Raw genomic sequence first — 20684 nt, forward strand, 5'->3', positions numbered from 1 at the left:
CTTTTCACAATGGTAACAATTACCCTTTGTTTTAGCCCAACTTTCAGCAGTCAAGATAGATGCTAAGGGATTGAGAATAGATAGTGACATATCTGGAACATTTACATATACACAAAAATTATTATAATGCATTTAATATTAGTTTTGGGAATTTAATAAACCAATTTTCCGCTTATATAATAAAAATACAACACCTTCCATATTGTATCAATAATACAAATATAAGCAATGGAAACCTAATACTTATGAATAATCTCTTATCCGTAGGGCATCAAAATTATTCAACTTAATCGGGCGAGTTCTTCTAGACCCATCAATTTTACATACATATAATATGATTTCCATTATTATTACTTTTGCTACTAAAACATAATTGCACAAACCGTAGGTAAGGGTGGAATTTGAGCTAAACAAGCCGAGCTTTACCATGCTCAAGCTCGGCTCGCTAATTACACAAGCTTTAAATTGAGCCCGAGCTCGGCTCATATAGTAAACGAGCGAGCTCGAGCCGAGCTTAAACGAGCCAAGCCCAAGCCGAGCTCCGAGCCCTCGGTTATTTTACACTATAAATATGCTATTTGAACTAAACGAGCCGAGCTTCATCAAGCTCATTTGTTACACGAGCTTTTATTTGTGCTCGAGAAGCTCATATATAAGTAAGCGAAGCTCGGTAGAGCTTAAACGAGCCAAGCCCAAACCGAGCTCCGAGCCCTCGGCTCAAATTCCACCCTTAACCGTAGGGATGTCAACTATGTTTTAGCCAAGTGTATCATCATCATAATTCATTAATATAAGCTGAGATAATGAATCCAGTAAGGGAAAATACTCCCACTAGCCATACATGAATTTTTTCTTACCGAAGAATACAATGATAGGCAAAAATATTTTTAGCATGCAATTAATTTTTCCGTAGGGATCATATTAATCACATCTATAAATATAATTCTTATTGAATTGATAACTTGATTGTATGAGGGATTTAATTCAGAATTAAATGCCTTTACCACTGCTTTATATAGACTAAGGGTATTAGTGCTTAAAAGTCAACACTTTATACATATTCTATATGGCCCACAGAACCAACAACCAAGTCAAAAGTTACTGTCAAAAAAAAATTGTCATGCATGCATATACCATAGTACAACACATAACATGCATCTCATGAACCATGTCTATTGTACAAGCTTCAAAAGCTTTGTAAGCATCTCATGTGTCACAGTAGACAAAGTTCCAGCAGCTATATACTTCAAAAAAAAACGTCCTTTACTTAGCATGTGGTCCATACATATCATGCAAAGAAGAGCACATGTCAGACAAAACTTAACTGAAGTACAAAGCTTTAAAAGTACATCCTACTTTATTTTGTTAGCAGCTACTAACATGGCTAAAAAATTAGTCCAACGTCTATTTATCTTATGTAAAAAGATTATGTTTAATTAAACATGATACATGATAGCCACTAATTAAACAAATTAATATGCAAGCAGTAAAACAAAAATTGTACAGACTATTAATATACTCATGCAACAAAAAACCATATTGATAAACTAACATCTCATGTTAACAACGTTAATATATTTTTTATTTTATACAATTTTAAATAGTACGTCCCAATACTAAAAAAAATTGCACCTTTATTACTAAGAACATGCAGATCTGAAATTACCAAATATCTCATATAAAATTTTCAGATCTGATTATTCTTTTTAAAAGCAAATAAAAAATAGATAATAGCATGACCCGCTCTGATACCAATTGTTGGATTACTTTAATCCTACATCTTTAACATGCTAATCTAGTATTGATCAAAAAAATAATTAAAAGAAGAATACATTCAAAGCCGCCGAAATTGGAGATTGACAGTAAATAGAAACTTTCCAAAGCTTAATCCAAATCACGTAGTCTTCAGCCTTCTAGTAGTATTCACCACACAACACACCACAAAACACTTTTGCTTTTCTCCTACTTTTAGTTGTACTTTTTCTGAAAATACTAATGGTCCTTTTCTAAAAAAGTCATTCTCTTATATGGAGAAACTTTGAGAATCACGTAGATGTGTGTGTAGTGGGATCCACTTAGGATTCCAAGTCTTATCTTAAGAAGACAAGTCCTTGTCATACAATCTTTATCTTGATATATTAAAACCCTTTTAATATATATATCTTTAATATGAAAAGTGCCCATTAACAAATCCATATTTACAATAAGGCCCTTGGAACTTTCAAGAAAGTCTTTTCCTACCATTAATTATATCTAAGTCCCTCATCACCTATCTTGTATTCACAATTAGACCATTGGGAATTTGTTCTTCACTATCACACTCATGTCTAATTGACCCTAATTTGACATTTAACATCAATTGAGCATTAAGAAACTATTTCTTATACCGTAGGGTTTGAGCTCAATTAGTTATGTCACAATTTCTAAGTACATAACTTGGAGAGTGGTGGATCCTTTATTAGAATTAAGTGATTCAAGGCGCCCTACATTTATTACCCAAAACGTTAAGTCTAGTCTATGAATAGACATTACTTTTTAACGTCTCAAAGTAATAAATTTGAGACACAATGAATTTTCACAATTCCTCAAGTCTAGGGATTAATTGGTAGAGTGAGATTTGCACACTAACCTTAACAGTGAATTTATAGTGTGTTCTCACTTTGATCCCCTCAGTGTCAGTCATGTGACTACACCAATATACAAACTTAGAGTCATACTCAAATGATTGAGATATCATCATCCTATCATATAGCAGTTATGTATATTACAGTCTTATAAGTGAAGCGTCCGACTTCACCCCTAACTGTGAGTATTCTAGGTAAATAGATACAATCAAATCTCCGCACATGACTCTTCATATGCTTGATTGTTCTAATTCTATTACCTATGGAACTTATGGTTTCATCATATGATATTAGTTCACCCATATGCATAATAATAAGATTCATGTATTTAATTAAACATCATCATGTATAATCAATAAACGTTCATTGGCTTTATAAAGGCCAAATATCCCAACATGCAAATCATAGCTGGACAACTTCTTTCCATTTTCAGCTAAAAATGTTTCTAGCTCCCTAAGCAAACGATTAATTGCAGCTTTCGGGTCGCTTGTGGAAGCATAGTCCTCTAGCATGTAAGGGTGAAACTCATTCCACAGTTCACGAACACCAATTGGATTGCAGTATACCAATATAGAACCAAACAAATTTCTTAAGGCTGAAGGTATGTGTATTCCTGCCGATTCCAATGAGCACTCGCGTATGGAATCGTCACACTCTAGAAGACCCCGTAATTCAGCTGCTTCTTTAAATGTTGTGCACACTCGTGAACCAACAGGTTTAAGATCTTCAAAAGAAGTAGGCCCCCGACATGGTTAAGAAGAATGCATAAGAAGTATCTCTCACTATTGGATGGATGTATAGTCGTGGTCGACCAATCACCTTCACACTATTTCTTCTCTTACGCCAATGCTTATCGACTTGTTCCATGTATAATGCTCAGGGAATTCTTTGTATAGATATTGTCTTGCTTCGTGGTCGACAACACTAGTTAGAAAGAATTGGTTAACATGGTCGGGACGTTTTTGTCGCCCCGCCATTAAAGCTATAATATCGATTTTCTGAAAAAAAGATAACTTGATGCATATTAGGAAGATGAATTTGTAGAGCATAAACTGCAAGGTACATTCTATTAAGAGGAAACCTGAAAAATTCTCCATAGCGACTCTTGAGGACATACCCACCGTGCATCCATAAATTGCTTGATTTCATCGTGGTCACTTGGTGCAGCTGTGCTAACTCCCATGGAAACTCGATCAAAGCCTTTGTAGACATATTTATACAAATACTTGACGGACTTGATGCTTGAGCACACCTCAACATTTATATGACAATCGTACTTTAAGAGTAGCCATGGGTTGTAACATGGAATTGGAGTCGAATGATCAAGCACTTGCTCAAGCCAAAGCCTTGATAGATGAGACAAGAGATGTTGGTCTTCAACAGTTAATTCGTTATCAAGCTGATATGAAACGAAAATATGATAAGAAAGTTCGACTTAAAGTGTTTGAGAAAGATGACTGGGTACTCTGTCGAAAGACGAGGTTGATAGATTCCGGTAAATTTGGAGAAAAATACATCATAGATCGTCATGCCACCAAAGGATCTTATTTTCTCCGAGATTTAAATGGAAATGTTCTCGATAAGCCGTGGAATGCGTTTCATCTGCGCAAGTTCTATAAGTAGATTTTAGTTGTGTTTTTTCGTTATCCTGGAGAAATAAAATAATACAATATTTAGTTTGTTTCCAGTTCAGGCATGTATTTTCCGTTGTTATCTTTGCATTTTTTATGACTCGGTAATCAATAAAGAAGCAGGTCTTTCACTTCAGTTCCAATGGTATGATTTTGGTTCTAGCGAACCTTATAATCACTCCGACAAAATCTGACAAAATTACCACGTTTAATTTCGTCAGTATAAGTTGAACGCTTTTACGCTCGCTTAGTCGTTACTATCGCTACAACAAAATCTGGCGAAATTACCACGTTTAATTTCGTCAGTCTAAGTTAAATGCTTTTACGCTCGCTTAGTCGTTACTATCACTACAACAGAATCTGGAGAAATTACCACGTTTAATTTCGTCAGTCTAAGTTGAACGTTTTTATGCTCGCTTAGTCGTTACTATCGCTACAACAAAATCTGGCGAAATTACCACGTTTAAGCGAGCGTAAAAGGGTTCAACTTAGATTGACGAAATTGGATGAAGTTCCGTTGCTGGAAGATTTCCCATATTAGCATATTTCTGATAAGGAACACACTTCTCAGACAAACACTTAGCATCCTTTTGCATGTACGGCCACTAGTATCCTTGTGTCATTACTCTATGAGCGAGACTTCGCCCCCGGGAGTGGTTCCCACATAGGCCTGAATGAATTTCCGCTAGGACGAGCAAACCTCAAACTCTGAGACAATGGCTTATAGGGTTAAGACTTGTGCCTTTGCGATAAAGTTGCAACAGATCGTTCGAAGTCGATATGAGACAATATTTCCAAGCATCGGGTTTGACACGATCACCCACTTTATGATCGGGAGGCAAGATGTGATCATATAAATATGTGATATAAGGAAGACGCCAATCATCTTCGTCACAAGGTGTAAACGGAAAACTTAGCTCTATATCAGGAACCTCTGGAGCATTGTCAGCTTCATGATCGTCGTCGGTATGGACCGAGACAATATCATTGACAAGATCATTCTGGTCATCTGATAGCATAAGTTGTGGATCGGGGGAATGATGAGACTGTACCTTGCGGTTGTCTACGTATCCAAATTATCAATGGGATCAAGTCTCAAGAACGTAGTTCTGAATGAAAAATAGTTTGGTATTTATATAGGTAGAGTAGAGAGTCCTTGTAGCTCAAGTAATCTTGTAGCTTGAGCAATTGTGATAGACTATAACTTTCAACTGATAATTATCTCTTTGATAAGAAATGAATCTGGACATAAATCAATGTACATTAGTGGCAAGCCATGTGGTTAAGGTTCAGCCTTAGACACATGAGTTAATGGGCCTGTACATTGATCCATGGTATTGCAAATTGGGCTTTAGCCCTGTTGATTAAATGAATAAAATAGAGACCCCTAGTAATGGACGTTTGCCATGTAGGTGGGGGTCGAAACAGGGCACAACCCAACGATTATCAACAGTAACATCATCTAGCAAAACACTCTGACCGTTATCACGTCGTTGGTAAATAAAGTAAGAGTCATTTCCTTGAAAAGTTATTGGGGAGAAACCCTTTGGAAATCCTTTCTTACACGCACCATTCTTCATGCAAACAGAATCAGGATTCAATGCACCACAGGGACCATGTATCATATGCTTAACAACAATGTTGTATAGATCAAGCTCATTGATGGGATCAGGTATCTCAGCTCTGACCACCCGGTCGTAATCATCTGGAGAAATCAATTTGTCAGCTTCATCAAGTATCAGGAGGATATGTGCATGTGGCAAACCCCGCTTTTGAAACTCAATGACATGTACATGTGCTGCAACTCTACCCAAGACTCCAATCGAGAATAAATCATTTTTGAGTTCTTTCAACTTTTCACGGAAAATTCTAGTAGTCAGTTTAGGCCTATCTTGTAGGAGCTGACCAGGTAGAAGTCGACGTTTTATATCGACCCAATTCGGGTTGCAAGTCATGGTGAGGAAAATGTCCGGTTTTCGAATTTTTTGAACCAAAGCCATCGCGTCATGGTACCTTTTCGTGCATATCCCTAGGGCTCCCAACATAGGATGATGGTAATATAGTCCTTCATCCGATGTTAGCTAGAATAGGAAAAGAGAAATAAACAACAATTAAAAAGAATAGACAATCAGAAGTAAGTTACAAAAGCAGGAAATCTAATTTACCTACATTTGTCTCTCCAGAGGCCATCGAATCTTGCAAACCTTGATACAATTCAGCCCTAATAGCATCCTGATTGTCTCGAATATACCGAAGTTGTTGCGTGGATATTTTCACATAAATGTCGACAACAAACTGCTGCAAAATCCGACCAGCACGAAACAGGGGTGAATCGTAATCAGACCTAATCTATTTTGACAAAATATGGATATAGTGAATGATTAGAATCCTAAACCATGTATATTGAGAAAAAAAATGCAAAGGAAGGAAGAAATTCACGGACAGAGAAGGAATAATCTGGAGCATATAACAGTAGAATTATCTGCAAGTTATTCTTCGTGCGTCATCACTAAAAATATGTAAGTACCAACCAAAGTTTCCATAAGGATGAAGCATGGGGTATTGGAGAGGATCATAGAAGCCAGCAGTGTCAGGAACATTTAGGAAGTCATTTGCTATGGTTTCTACAATAATATCCCTCTCACCCATTTTTGTAGGGTCATCACCCCCAACCAAAATGGCAGCTACTTGGGAAGAAGTCAGCAATGTATAATGATGACGTTCACACGGTTTTTCTTTTAGTAGCAAGCGTATGTCCTGTATATTCTCTAACTGGGAAATACGATGAAGTGTATGAACAAAGGGGTTGTGCTCGTCAAGGACCCTTTGCAAAATGGAAAGAACCTATGGATTAAGCAAGTTGTTTTCAGCCTGTCGATTAACCAGCTCATGGTCCGTGTCATAAACATACATCTGTAGATACCTAGGCCGCTGACCGACTTGAGGTAAAAGACCACCAATTCTGTGGTAAATAGCTCCTTGCACACGATAAGTGTAAATACCGCGCCTTCCACTAGCCAGATTTTCGTCCAAGTGCACACCCAGGTAAAAGAGAAGACATGGTTGTAAGACCGAATGTTCGGCCTAAAGTGGACATCCTCGTCTGTGTGTGATGCATATAGATACATCAAATCAGGAGGTGTAGGCAATAGCGGGAGCTTGACTTTTCCATGAAGACAACAAAATACACGAGATTCAGAGGGAAATAATTCGGCATGGCAGAACTCGCACGTGTGCATGTGTGTTATCTCAAATTGTTGAAAGTTTGGTGCGTAGATGAAATCTCTTGCAAAATTATGAGATGACCTACGTGTACTTGGAATTCTTCTAGTTCGATTAGAGTTGATCGATCATGTAGAATTCACATCTTCTTGGCCTAATGACATATTTTGCATTATTCTTTTGAATTAGCAATTATACAAAAAAAAAAGTTATCAACGTCAAATAATGTGAAATAGGGATCACACCTTCTACGTCACTCTTATAGCTGATGTTAGCATCACCTGGAAAACCGTTGTCATACCCGGCCCATTGATGTCATCCTTCAGAGGTACAACTGTAGTTGCTACATCATTGAAGTTTCTTGAAAGGGAAACATCATATATCAGTGAACATACTTAATGAAGAGTTCCATGATGCCATTGGTGATATCAAAGAGTTGTTCAATTTGAACCCAAAAAACTTATATCTTGAAATGGATGTATAGGTGAATTAGTTTAGTGTCAAGTTTAGAGGACGGCACCAGTGCACTACCAAGTATCTAGTACTAGAGATGATTGGAAACTAGAGATGATCTGGGGAGTTTGGTACTCGATCTGGGGTGCTAACTGGATGGCAAAGTGGCAAGCTACCTCCAGCTTTCTTATTGATCGAGATCTGTAGTAAAAAGGTATGAGCTTTAGAAAGGAAACAACTTTGCAATTTTTTCCCCGTTTTTCTCAGTGTGATGGCGGTGCCTGCCTAAGGTGGTAGAGAATCCCAAAGTTACGGCCCTTCAGAGTTATTTCCGGAGAGATTCACGCCAACTATGTAAAGATTCCGGTCGTCCAGTTTTTGCTTCTCTTTTGCAGTATTGGTGGTGATGATGTGGGTTAGCATATAAAGACACAATTGAAGTTAGGATTTAAGAGAGCCATCTCCGATCATATCCAGGCCAACTCTGATCATTTTCAGGCCAACTCCGGATTAGTCTATATAAGAAGAAGATGCTTTCTGCTCCGATCAGCTAGTTCACTCAATCACTTTCTTTCACCATCGCGAGGGTCTCCCCGATTTGTCTATTGCTATTGATTTTCCAGCTTCTCCTCATTTCTCGAATATGTTTGCAGTGGAGATGTATCTTTTGTTTGCGTGTGATGGCATCAGCGGCATTTTGGGGAGAAAAACATCGGGTTCTGACGAGATACAAATTGCTTTGCAGAGAGGAATTGAGGCTTAATTAATCGATTTCCTGCTTGTTTGTGGGGGATGAATCGATGAAGTGAGGGGATTTCCATTGATAGCGAGATTTTTTTCGGTCGGGTCATGCGAAATTAGTTCTTTTTCGGTTTTTGTCCCGAGTTCATGAAACACCAATTTTGGATGATGTTGCCGCAAAGATTAATCGAGAGATAGAGACGATCTCGATATTTCCGTTGCAATCAATTTGAGAATAACTTTTACGGATGGTGGTAAGAAAGTGATTGAAGTTTTATTCCTACCGAAGTTCGAGAAGTCGGGTGTGACCTATGTTGTGATTCTTTCCGAAGTTTACATCAGTTTAGGTTTTGTGGTTTCTTGTTCAAGGCTTTGAGTTGTATGGGTGCTGATTTTAGTTTGTCTTGGTGGTTTTTCTTGATATAAGACGAGTGGGTTAGTAGGGGTGTACGCTGTTGGCACAGAGAAGATTTCGGTTGCTCAATAATTGCCTATGCTACTAAGACTGTACCTGAGTAACCGTTTCTTTGTAGTTGTATAATTGTGAGTTTGTTGGGCTTTGGAAGTTTACCTGAAGCAGACATGATTACATCCTGGAACTGTCGGGGAATGGGCTCTTCTGAGGCCATTCGTAGTGTGTTAGCTTTAGTTAAGAAGTTTGATCCTGATGTTTTATTTTTAGTCGAGACTAAATTATTATATAAGAAGTTGAAGCATGTACAGAATAAACTGAAGTATCCTCAAGTGTTTGCAGTTGATCCTGTTGGAAGAAGTGGGGGCCTTGCTGTTCTCTATAAGGATAACATTTCTTTCTCAGTGGTGGATGGGAATAAAAATGCTATCTCGGGTACGTTTTTAAATTATCTCTCGAATGTTTCATGGCATGTATCTTTTATATATGGAGATCCTGTTGCTTATAAACGTATTGTTGTTTGGAACTATTTGAGAGATTTGAGAAATGTTCTTTCTGGGCCTTGGTTGATTCTGGGTGACTTTAATGCCATTTCTAGTTTGTCTGAAAAGGAGGGTGGGAATCCCACACCCTCTAGGTATATTGATGAATTTGTTTCCCTGATGGAGGATCTTGAGATGGCTGATCTTGGCTATCATGGTCCTGCTTTTACTTGGTCTAATAATAGATTAGGGGCTGCTAATATAAGGGAGAGGATTGATCGTGTTGTTGCTAATGTTGAGTGGTTAAATCTCTTTCCTCTGGTTTCGGTGGATCATGTCACTACTCCTTCTTCTGATCATGTTGCCTTTAGCCGTTTATGTTTCGGGAAGGTGGATAGTGGCCCTAAACCCTTTAGGTTTCATGAGATGTGGACTAAAGACCCCTCTTGTATGGATGTGATTAAGCATTGTTGGCAGACTCATGTTCATGGGTCTCCTTCATTCATTCTGAACTCTAAATTTGTTGAGCTGCAATCCTCTTTGAGGGTTTGGAACAAAACTTATTTTGGAAATATCTTTTCTCAAATTAAAGAGGCTGAATCTGCTCTCTCTTCTCTTTTGGCTGGCCCGTTTCTGATCTCGTGCTGGTGGAGATTAAAAATATAAAGGAACATATCTTGGAGTTGTACAAAAAGGAGGAATCATATTGGAAGCAGCACTCAAATACTTCTATGGTTTTGGAGGCTGATAACAATACTAAATTCTTCCATTCTAATGCTAGTTTCAGAAGGAGAAGGAATAGTATTGACAAAATTCAGACTGAAGCCGGTCTTTGGGTTACTTCTAGATCGGAAGTGGGCATAAGAGTTCATTTCATCTTTTGAGGATACTTTCAGACCTTCACCAAATTCAGCTCTTCTCCCTTCCCTTGATATCATCCTAGATTTGTTTGACCCTTGTATCTCTATCTCTGAGAATGATTCTCTAACTAGATGTCCATCTAGAACTGAGATTAGAAAGGTGTTGAAGAGTATGGGTGGTTTGAAAGCTCCGGGGCCTGATGGCTTTCCTGCAATGTTCTATCAGAAGTATTGGCGTCTGGTTGGGGAGGATCTAGTTAGGATGGTACAATGTTTTTTCAATACTGGCAGGTTTGGAATATACCTCAATCAAACTTACATTTCTTTGATTCCTAAGATTGATTGCCCCTCACATACTTCTCATTACAGACCTATTAGCCTTTGTAATGTCTCTTACAAGGTTATTTCTAAGATCCTTGCAAATAGGCTGAGAAGTTTACTGCCTAAGTTTATCTCACCTAATCAAGGGGCCTTTGCTCCCAAAAGATCTATTGGGGATAATATAGGAGTGGTTCATGAGATTGTGCATAAGATAAAAAGGGCTAAGAAGAATAAGCTGGGTTTGTTTGCTCTTAAAGTTGATATGTCGAAAGCTTATGATCGAGTTGATTGGGGAGCTCTTCTTGCTATCATGGTTAAACTGGGTTTCTCGAGCAAGTGGATAACTCTAGTGGAATTTTCGCATATCTACAAAGTGAAGTATAATGTCTTATTGAATGGGTCTCCCCTTGGGACTATCACACCTTTGAGGGGACTTAGACAAGGGGATCCCTTGTCCCCTATCTCTTCATCATTCTCACCGAGGCCTTGTCAAGACTTCTTCTTCGGGCCCAAGCTGCACAAGATATCTCTGGCATTAAGATCTCGAGGAGGGCACCTAGTGTTTCACATATGCTTTATGCTGACGATCTAATTGTTTTTGGAAAAACTTCCCCTTTTGAAGTTCACAAAATCAAGAAGATTATGGACCTTTATTGTAATGGCACCGGGTGGGATGGTGAACTTGGATAAGTCTGCTATTCTTTTTAGTGGAGGTACTTCTCGAGACACCCAAGAAGCTATTATGCATACCCTTCAGGTGAGACCTATGTCTGTGAGAGATAAATACTTGGGTTCTCCCATTATTTTCTCGACATAAAAATCCAAGACTTCGGTTTTCTTTTTGGATAAGGTACGAGGGGTCATCTCAAATTGGCAAGGAAAACCGCTTTCCACAGTGAGGCAAGACTATCCTAGTTTCAGTCGTACATTTGCCGTGCAAAACCTATTTACTCTATGTCTGCCTTTTATCTACCTCTTGATATCACCTCTAAAATGGATAGAGCTTGTCGTAATTTCTGGTGGAATAATGCTGATAGTAATGCTATTCATTTATGCACATGGGATAAGTTATGTATGCCTAAAGCTGAGGGGGGGTTAGGGTTTAGAGATTCTCATCTCTTTAATCTAGCTCTGCTATGTAAACTATTGTGGAAGGCTGTCTCTGAGAAATCTTTATGGAGTGATCTTATGCTTGCCAAGTATGAGAAAGATCTGACTCTTCATAATCATGCTAACCCCTCCTCTGGGGTGTCTCCTATCTGCAGAGGTTTACAAAAAGTTAAACGATTTGTAGAGTTGGGGGCTATCTGGAGTATTGGGGATGGTGCTTCTGTGAAATTCTGGACTGATCAATGGATTAAGGTAATGGATAAACCATGCTCTCTGATTGACATGGTGGTGCCTCTGCCACCTTTGGTGGATCTTAATCTTCTTGTTAATGAGTTCATTAATCCTGATGGTTCTTGGGATTGTGTGGGACTCCGTGCTTTGGTTCCTAGTCTAGTTCTAAACTCTATTGTGAGTATCAGTGCTAGGCCATCTTCTTCAGATAAGTTGATGTGGAACCCTGCAGTTAATGGGAGATTTTCTGTGAAATCTGCTTTCAATTTTATTAAAGCGCTGGAAAGTAATATTGGCCAGTGTTCTTTTGCTCAACAATCACATGATTTTATGATTATTTGGAAGCTGAAAATTCCTGCAAGAGTGAAACTTTTTCTATGGAAAATTGCAAATAATCTATTATCTACTGGGGCTACTCTTGAGCAACATCATGTTCTGTGGATAAGCTGGCGTGTTTTCTGCAATAATCATGTCGAGGACTTCCAACATCTCTTCTTTACTTGTCCTTGGACTTCCAGGCTCTGGTTCTCCTCTTGGCTGGGTTTAAGGGTGGATTGTGATGCTTTTGAAACACAAAATTGGTTTAATTACTTTCGAGAGTAGAGGCAAAGATTATGAAAATTTATCTCTATATGCTTTCTCTTATGTACAATATATGGTGGCATCAAAATGAGTGTAGGTTTAGCTTTATGAAACCTAACTTTATCTCTGTCTTAGAGAAAGCTTTCTATGCTTGGCAAGAGTGGACGATTGGGAGAGTGACGTTTCTGATATATCTCTTGAGGTTGGTTTACCTTGCATAGAGGAGAATTGGGTTGCTCCTCCTTTCGGTAAGGTTAAAGTAAACTACACTGGTTTGTTTATGTGTGCTAAGAAAACAAGTGTGTCTGCTGTGATTATTAGAGACTGGAATGGAGGGTGTATTGCTGCAGCTACGCATCAGAGTAGAGCTTTATCAAAAACTGAAGCACATTTGTTAGCAGCTGAGTTTGCAGTGAACTTGGCCAGGCAGAAGCAGCTGGTGGAAGCTACTTTTGAAGGCACCAGTAAAGAAGTTACTAGGATTCTGATGGAGCCTGAAAAAAATTCAAATTGGACCTGGAATGCTATGATAGAAAGCATTCATGCCTCTTTAAGTTCTTTTTCGTTTTTTGTTTTAGAACCATTCAGAATCGGGTAATTCTTGGTCAATGAGTTTTATTTGGGCTAGATCATATGGACCAACGAACTTTTATATGTATTCTCCGGATGCTATTATGCAGGTTTTAATATAAATATATCTATGAAGTTTTTATCAAAAAAAAAAAAAAAAGAAACATCATATATTAAAATTCAACGTACAACACAATGATAAAAGAATATGTCAACGCATTTTCATTTTTCATTGTGACACATCAACACTTTTAAGCATGAAAATGGTTAAAAACAATCAAGTACCAATGCGAAATTATAAAATTTCTTGTTTCCATTTCGCACGACACAAGTTATCCCGTCCAGACATTTTTTTTTTATAAACGGCACAAGTTGTCCCGTCTATCATTTCCCTCCATTTCTATGGCGCCAATCCATTTTCGCGTCCATCATTTCCCTCCATTTCCTACGCTATATATCACAGATGAATCACAGGTGAAGCATCCATCATTTCTTCATCTCCTCTCATCAGTCAAACTTTTTATATTTTGTCATGGGTTCTAGTAGTCATAATAGCAATTGGTGTGAAAGAGTAAGTAAACTAATTTTCGATGATGATGATGAAAATACCGCAATCGTTCAACAAATGCAAAGTGATGCAGTTATAGTGGCGTCAATGATTCCGGCTTTCAACGCTTTATCTGTACCAAAATGGGGTGGATCTGTTGATGGTAGAGAATACACTAACCGCGATCGTGTTGGTGCGCATGAACGGTTAGTGGCTGATTATTTTGCTGCTAGACCAACTTATAAAGCAGGTAAGTTTCGTCGTAGGTTTCGTATGAGAAGACCACTTTTTAACACTATATTGGAAGTTGTCACTAATTTTGATGATTATTTTAAGCCTTCTTGTGATGCTCTTGGTTTGCCTAGGATTTCGGGTTTGGTAAAAATGACACCTACAATATAGATGCTTGCTTATGGTTGTCCAGCTGATTCAATGGATCACTGGATAAAACTTGCTGAGAGTACGGCTCGAGAATCACTTCATCATTTCTGCAATTCAGTTGTCAACTGTTTTGAAGAACAATACCTAAGAAGCCCAACGGAAGAAGATGTAACAGGTTTGCTTGCAGTAGGTGAAGAACGCAGTTGGCCAGGTATGTTGGGTAGTTTAGAATGTATGCACTGGGTATTGAAAAATTGTCCAACTGCATGGCATGGAACTCATTTGGGCCATGCTAGAAAAGCGACTGTGATTTTGGAAGTAGTCGTACAGGAGCTATGGTTTTGGCATGCATACTTTGGAATGGATGGATCGTGTAATGATCTTAATGTGTTAGATAATTCTCATTTATTTGATAATTTAGTCAGAAGAACAGCTCCAGCTTGTGTTTATCAAGTTAATAACAATCCTTACAGCATGGGCTACTACCTTGCTGATGGAATATATCGACCATGGGCTACACTGATTCAAACAATCTCATCTCCTGCTACTCCCATAGATACTAACTTTGCAAAAGCGCAAGAAGCAGCTCGTAAAGATGTGGAACGTGGTTTTGGTGTTTTACAGGCTAGATTTGCAATTGTTAGCAGGCCTGCTCGTCAGTGGGACAGAGGAGCTCTATCCCGTATAATAAAGACATGTATTATACTTCACAACATGATTGTTGAGAATGAACGCAATGTACAATTCCAAAGTGGAAACCACCTTCAGATGAACGGTTGCGGCATGAAGTTGGGATGCAAAGTAATGACTATCTGTTTGTGCAAAACATGGTAGTCAGGACATTAAGTATTCGTTGTGGAGCTACTAATCAACAATTGAAGAATGATCTGGTTGAACATCATTGGGCACGTTATGGTGCACGCCACAACCAAAGGAACAACTAATAAATTTGTTTAAGTTTGATTTGTCTTAGTTGAATTTTCTATTAACTATGTTTTTTAAGTGTGTTTTCTATATTTTCTGTTAAGTGTACTTTCATCAAGTTTGTTTTGTTTAAATAAGATTGTGATTTGTTGAATAAGATTTGCACATACTTGAAATTAAAAACGTTACAACATACTTGAAATTAAAAACGTTACAACATACTTAGAATTAAAAATGTTATAACTAAAAATCATCATCTTCATATTCTTCATTTTCATCCCTCAAAAATGGATTGGGAGAGCGTGGTCGCCTACCACGAGATTGACTAGCACTGTTTGTTGATCCAGAAGAAGAAAAAAACCCAAACTGTTGATAATGATGGGTTGGAATATATGGACTAGGAGGGGTTGGAATGTATGGAGTAGAAGAGGTTGGATAATTAGGAATAGAAGGAGCAGCAGGAATACTTTGTTCTTGTTCAACCCACTTACGATAGATAGCTGCTTACTTAGCTTTCCAAAATGTCAGTTGAATACCGCTAAACTTGCTTAGATCAAGCAACATGATATCTTGTTCTTTCTATGTTTCAAGCCTCAATATTTCGTCTTCTTTTTCCTTTTTCATTGAGAGGAACATTTGTCATTTTAGCTCTGTTTGTTCTTGCAGATATTTTGCAGTTGTAAGTTGATTGTCTCTGACCTCCTCCAGAGTTTGTATCATTTGGTGCGCAACTTCATCAGCATCTCTTTTCTTAAACTTTCTTCCCTTTAGTCGTTTTTCTGATCTGGGCACTTCCTTCGATGGTTGACTTTCTTCATCTAACGAAATATTGGCTATTCCAATATTATTATTAGCGGTTGATCCATCACTGATGCCACCACTAACATCACTACTAGAAGTGGTTCTCTGTTTTTTTAAACTACTATCACTTCTAGTTTGATAGAAATGATTCTATTTTGGACTTAAAATTAAAATCCAATAACAATACTCAAATTTAAATTGTTCTTTTTGAACAGTTAAAAAAATAGTATGAGCTCGTGACATTGTATCATCCGCATTAGTACCACTAGCATTCATTCTCAATTGTTGATCATAATAACCTTGAAATAAACTTACCGTATGTTGGATGATGTACGCGCTTGAACCGATCAACCAGTTCGTGGTTGCCCTACATGACCAAGCTGACTCATATGCTTGTTCATTTCATCAGCAATTTTCTAAAAAAAAACATGCGTATTTTGCCCATTCCAACAACCGCATCATATGAAATAAAAAATTCAACTATGACATAAAATTTTATCTTTTACAGTTGTGAAATTTTTTGAACGGCCTTGAACATAGGTATGTTGGCTGTTTTTTTGGCTTTGGTTTTCACTATTTCTACCACTTCTAAACCTTTGTGAATATATTTTGTGATTTTGGTGAAGAATAAAAGAAGAAAGAAGAAGATGAAGTGAATTGGTGAAAAATGAGTTAAGCAAACATGCAATATATATAGGCCCAGTCCAACGGAACTAAATATAGCCGTTAATTCCAACGGTACAAAATCGAACTGTTTGAATTTTTTATTAAACAAAACAAAAAAATTATGGACGACAAAAGTAGTCCCGTCCCACTCTTGGACGGGTCAAGTTGTCCCGTGCAAGACATTTCTATATTTTTTACCATTTTGACTCCAGATTTGACAATTCTTAAAATCAAAACGATGTTTTGACAACACGTTGGTGACGAAAATTGCTAAATAAATTGTCGACTGTCACATTGAAAATGAAAAATGAAAACGCGTTGATGATGCTCTAATGTTGAGATTTTTCCCTCCTAGGAAGAGATCGTTCACTAAGTCTGTCCACTTCTGATTGTACGTGCTTTTGAATCACGCTATATATTTGATCTACAGATGGAGCGAGATCATAATGCAATATGAATATGCAAACGCAAAATAAATAACTGTCCAATATCCGTAATCATACCTGAATGAAGACTATCCTTGGTAGACTCACCACTAACACCAATATTTAATATACCTTTACAGCGATGATAATACCTTCGGTGTCGCTCTCTCTCTCGCAACCTCTGTTCATCGGTCATTTTTGGTCTACGTTGTTTATGGCGAACGCGACGACGCTCTCTCTCAATTGCCATTTGCTCTGCACTCATATTAAGGATACGTCTCTGACGACACATACGCGCCATCTCATTTCTACGCATTTTATCAGGCTGCCCATGAAGATCAGATGGCATTACACCAGAAGACATGTTCGTTATAGGTCAAAAGCTCGGAAAACATAATCCCTAACTAAAAAAACGCTAGAAATGGCAACGTCATCTCCAATGCTGATTCAAACAGAGACATTAAAAAATTAGGTTTTATCGGAGCTGGAAAAATAGCAGAAAGTGTAGCTTACCTACCTGCTGCTCGAATTCGAACTGCTCATAGAGATGCTTTCTCTCTTTGAGAATAATCAACAGTTGAAGCCTTGTTTTTTTATGGAAGTGCATAAATTATAAGTTGGCAATAAGATGATAACATCAAAGAGAGCTTCTTTTATAACTGCACTAACAAAACCATTATCAGTTTACTCAAAACAATATAGCTCCCTGTAGCAGCCTTTCCATTTATTTTTCCGAATATAGTCAAGGGAATAATAAAACCAATGAAATTACATAGTAACATACTAACACATATAAAACACTTCAGAAAATTTGACAGAGTCACAAATTTACAATACCATAAGGATATGAATCGTTGGACATCACATATTTACCAGACTTTGATATCAACAAATAAATTAAGGAAATGTCACTCCCATTTGCTCTGAATCTGATGGTTATGCCTAAAATCACAAGTTAGCAACAAGGTCCCGTCCAATCTGCTCAAAGCAAATCTCTCCACCAACACATAACAACCAAATCTTTTCCAACCCTTTTCTCCCTTAAACTCCTCTATCCTTTCAACATTCACATCTCTCCACCCTCCCATTTCTTGCATCCTTCTCATCTTCTCTACAATAGCTATACTCAAACCCAAGCTTAACTGTCCTCCACCACGGCCAGCATTGTTATACCATATTGTTCCATCCCGTGCATGTGTATCATCTTTCATAGCTTCCACCCCAAAGAGTGAATTCACTTCCTTTTGCACATTCACATTTACACTGACCGTGTTGCTTTTATTATTGTTTTCGCAGGAAAAGATCTCTTCCCAGCACTGCTCCAGAGTCATCACATAATATAAAGAGCTCTCCATCTGATCCTTTACTAGTCCAATTTCCTTAACAAATACAAATGGACAGTACCATTTCCCTACAACTACAGATGTTGAACGCTTATTGGAATTTGTAAAGTCAAATTTAGGGAGGCTTTTTCTTAGAGAAAAATTTAAGCCATGTGCTTCACTCAGTTGGTTTTGGAATGAACTTGAGGTATCAACATACCAACCTTTTCTTCTAAGGAAAAATGGAGGAAATCCATCGGTAGCTATGGACTTAGCCAAATATCCATAGCGCCGCTTAAATATCTGCACTTGTTGATATATGTCTCTATGATCAAAAGCTCTCGGCTTAACGTCCTTAACACATCTGCAGAAACAACGTGTGGCCATATCCTCTTCTTTTGAACAAGTGCATGCTTGCCTGCATAAAAATTTTGAAATATGAATAAAAAGTTAAAAACAAATGGCCGATAATACTTGGTCATAATCAAGGGACACGTCAATACCATTTGTATTTGCCATATCTTTTCTTTTACACATAATTTCACTGTCGACTTTTCTTCTTCCTCAAATTATGTGTTGAGGACTTAAGGTTTCTAATTGAGTAATTGCTATTCATTTTTTTGGATCCTCAAGCAGATGAATTAACGCTCGTATGTCTATAAAAAAAACGTTTCACCTACTGTATATATATCATTAAATTCCAAATTTTATTCTCAAACTGATTTCCGCGCGAGTTCAAACACGGAAATAAATTGGTATTTCAAAGTTCTAATACGAGGCGTACCAGATATATACTTCGACTCGTTCCATAGTCTTATATATGTGCTGAATTTTGCTATTATTTGGCTGAAAGCTTGGTTTCCAGCCCTCTGAAATATTAGCTAATTTGACATTTTGTACCATGCTAACTGGATTGTAATTTTCTAAATAAATCGCTTTTAATCAAATTAAATGATAAACTAATATGTTAGTAATAAGAAGCATACCCTCTGTATTTGCCTTCGGCTCTAATGACATAGTACTGATTTGAAGACAAAGGCTGATCAAGAACTGGAATGAACCAAAGCTTATCACGTTCAGTAATTGTACTTTGACCACTGTAGGTTGTATAATTCACGTACAATAACTTGTTTTGAGGAAATGGAAGCTCTTTAATACCAGTGTCTTTACAAGTACCCCAGCAACATGTATCTTCTGCTTCTGTTTCTTCATCTGTGAGTACAATATAACCTGAATTTGGACCTTCAGTTGGAGGTTCTGAAAGGCTGCTGGGATCCTTTCTGTACATAGAAAGTGGCCTTGTTACATACATTTTGATTCTTTGGATTCTGTCCGCAGGCTTTTTCTGCAGTTCTAAACTAATATAGGACTACATATATTTTTTGCATGTCGCGTTTCCATGATTTTTCCCTGCCGCGTTTTCAAGGTTTTGAATTTGACCAGTCAAAACTATACTGCCAATTTAACGTCACGATCACTATGAGTTGTTCTAGGGGGAGCGATTATAGAGACTGGTTTTAGTGACCTGCAGACGTGTCCCTCCCGGGTGACAAAACAAACAAAAATTAAAAAAAGGGAAAAATAAAAACACAAAACCCATTCCGGGTGACAAAACAAACAAAAAAAATAAAAAATAAAAAGAGAAAAATAAAAACACAATACCCATTGTCCCATCCACACATTAGACCCTAATAAATTCCAAATTAGACAAATTTTTTGATAATTAGAATAAAGTAATCAATCAAGTGATCCATTGAATCTTAATTTTACTCTCCTATTTAACAATTTTTCTGGTTTTCCTATTTTTATTTCTCACTGACCCACTACTTAGAATACAAAGAATCGAGAAGATTGTGGGTGGGGATAAAAGTTTGAAACGGAATTACAGAAGAATAGATGTTTTGGACTTTTGGTAAGACTTGGAGAGAACTTCTCTCCAAATCAGAGAAGAATGAATAGCGAATTGGATAGACATGCGGTTTTATTACCCACGTGTATAGACATGCGGTTTTATTACTCCACGTGTGAGAGGGAGGGACACCTCAGCAGGTCACTAAAAACGGTCTCCACAGTGGGTCTCCCTAAAATTATTGAATACGAGTCATTTAGCCCAGCCTATGCCCAGACTTGCTACATAGATAGCTAATGACTCAAAAACCTAAAATCCACTTGAATAAATAATATATGTATATTGATAGCTAATGATTCATTGTTTATAATATATGTATACTTTGTTTGAAGGATTTATGTTATTCTTTTTTTTTTTTTTTTAAAGTTTTGATTCTATTTTTGGGTTATTATTGTTCTAAATAACATTTTTTTATCATCCTCACCTTTATAAACTATCAAAATATAACGCAATAATCAAATAATAAAACA

The 20684-nt window shown here is 37.4% G+C and overlaps 3 protein-coding genes and 1 long non-coding RNA gene across 5 annotated transcripts; 2 read left to right on the top strand and 2 right to left on the bottom strand.

Annotated features, from left to right (window-relative positions):
• Positions 1 to 5384: 5384 nt before the first annotated feature.
• On the bottom strand, positions 5385 to 7854 carry LOC147521644 (uncharacterized). The gene is made up of 3 exons (XR_015194341.1): positions 6699 to 7854; positions 6425 to 6604; positions 5385 to 6336 (listed from the first exon to the last, which is right to left on the bottom strand). It is a non-coding gene; the product is annotated as an uncharacterized LOC147521644 (long non-coding RNA).
• Positions 7855 to 8041: 187 nt separating this feature from the next.
• LOC147521645 (uncharacterized) lies at positions 8042 to 13327 on the top strand. Of its 2 annotated transcripts, XM_086578505.1 has the most exons (3): positions 8042 to 9518; positions 12805 to 12871; positions 12991 to 13327. In XM_086578505.1, exons 1-3 carry the CDS (start codon positions 9254 to 9256, stop codon positions 13265 to 13267), a joined length of 609 nt encoding a protein of 202 aa, XP_086434631.1. In that variant the 5' UTR covers positions 8042 to 9253; the 3' UTR covers positions 13268 to 13327. The 2 variants fall into 2 exon arrangements, with proteins under 2 accessions (XP_086434631.1, XP_086434594.1); XM_086578468.1 differs by having other exon boundaries at positions 12807 to 13327.
• Positions 13328 to 14188: 861 nt separating this feature from the next.
• Positions 14189 to 15111, top strand: LOC147521646 (uncharacterized). Its single transcript, XM_086566093.1, has 2 exons — positions 14189 to 14849; positions 14936 to 15111. Exons 1-2 carry the CDS (start codon positions 14189 to 14191, stop codon positions 15109 to 15111), a joined length of 837 nt encoding a protein of 278 aa, XP_086422219.1.
• A 2555-nt stretch (positions 15112 to 17666) lies between these two features.
• Positions 17667 to 19717, bottom strand: LOC147521647 (uncharacterized). The gene is made up of 2 exons (XM_086578558.1): positions 19292 to 19717; positions 17667 to 18723 (listed from the first exon to the last, which is right to left on the bottom strand). The coding sequence occupies exons 1-2, from the start codon at positions 19615 to 19617 to the stop codon at positions 17892 to 17894; spliced, it is 1158 nt and encodes a 385-aa protein (XP_086434684.1). The 5' UTR covers positions 19618 to 19717; the 3' UTR covers positions 17667 to 17891.
• Positions 19718 to 20684: the final 967 nt, after the last annotated feature.

Source organism: Coptis chinensis, chromosome 1, assembly GCF_015680905.1.
Source record: "Coptis chinensis isolate HL-2020 chromosome 1, ASM1568090v1, whole genome shotgun sequence".
NCBI classification, from domain to species: Eukaryota; Viridiplantae; Streptophyta; class Magnoliopsida; order Ranunculales; family Ranunculaceae; genus Coptis; species Coptis chinensis.

What these genes read in the sequence shown, in the direction of transcription:
- LOC147521647 (XM_086578558.1), bottom strand. Translation starts at nt 19,617, where the DNA reads ATGTATGTAACAAGGCCACTTTCTATGTACAGAAAGGATCCCAGCAGC. An exon ending in GCCGAAGGCAAATACAGAGG is followed by an intron (nt 18,724 to 19,291) that starts GTATGCTTCTTA and finishes ATTTTTATGCAG; the next exon opens with GCAAGCATGCACTTGTTCAA.
- LOC147521645 (XM_086578468.1), top strand. Translation starts at nt 9,254, where the DNA reads ATGATTACATCCTGGAACTGTCGGGGAATGGGCTCTTCTGAGGCCATT. An exon ending in GAATAAAAATGCTATCTCGG is followed by an intron (nt 9,519 to 12,806) that starts GTACGTTTTTAA and finishes TCTGTCTTAGAG; the next exon opens with AAAGCTTTCTATGCTTGGCA.
- LOC147521646 (XM_086566093.1), top strand. Translation starts at nt 14,189, where the DNA reads ATGCTTGCTTATGGTTGTCCAGCTGATTCAATGGATCACTGGATAAAA. An exon ending in GGACAGAGGAGCTCTATCCC is followed by an intron (nt 14,850 to 14,935) that starts GTATAATAAAGA and finishes AACCACCTTCAG; the next exon opens with ATGAACGGTTGCGGCATGAA.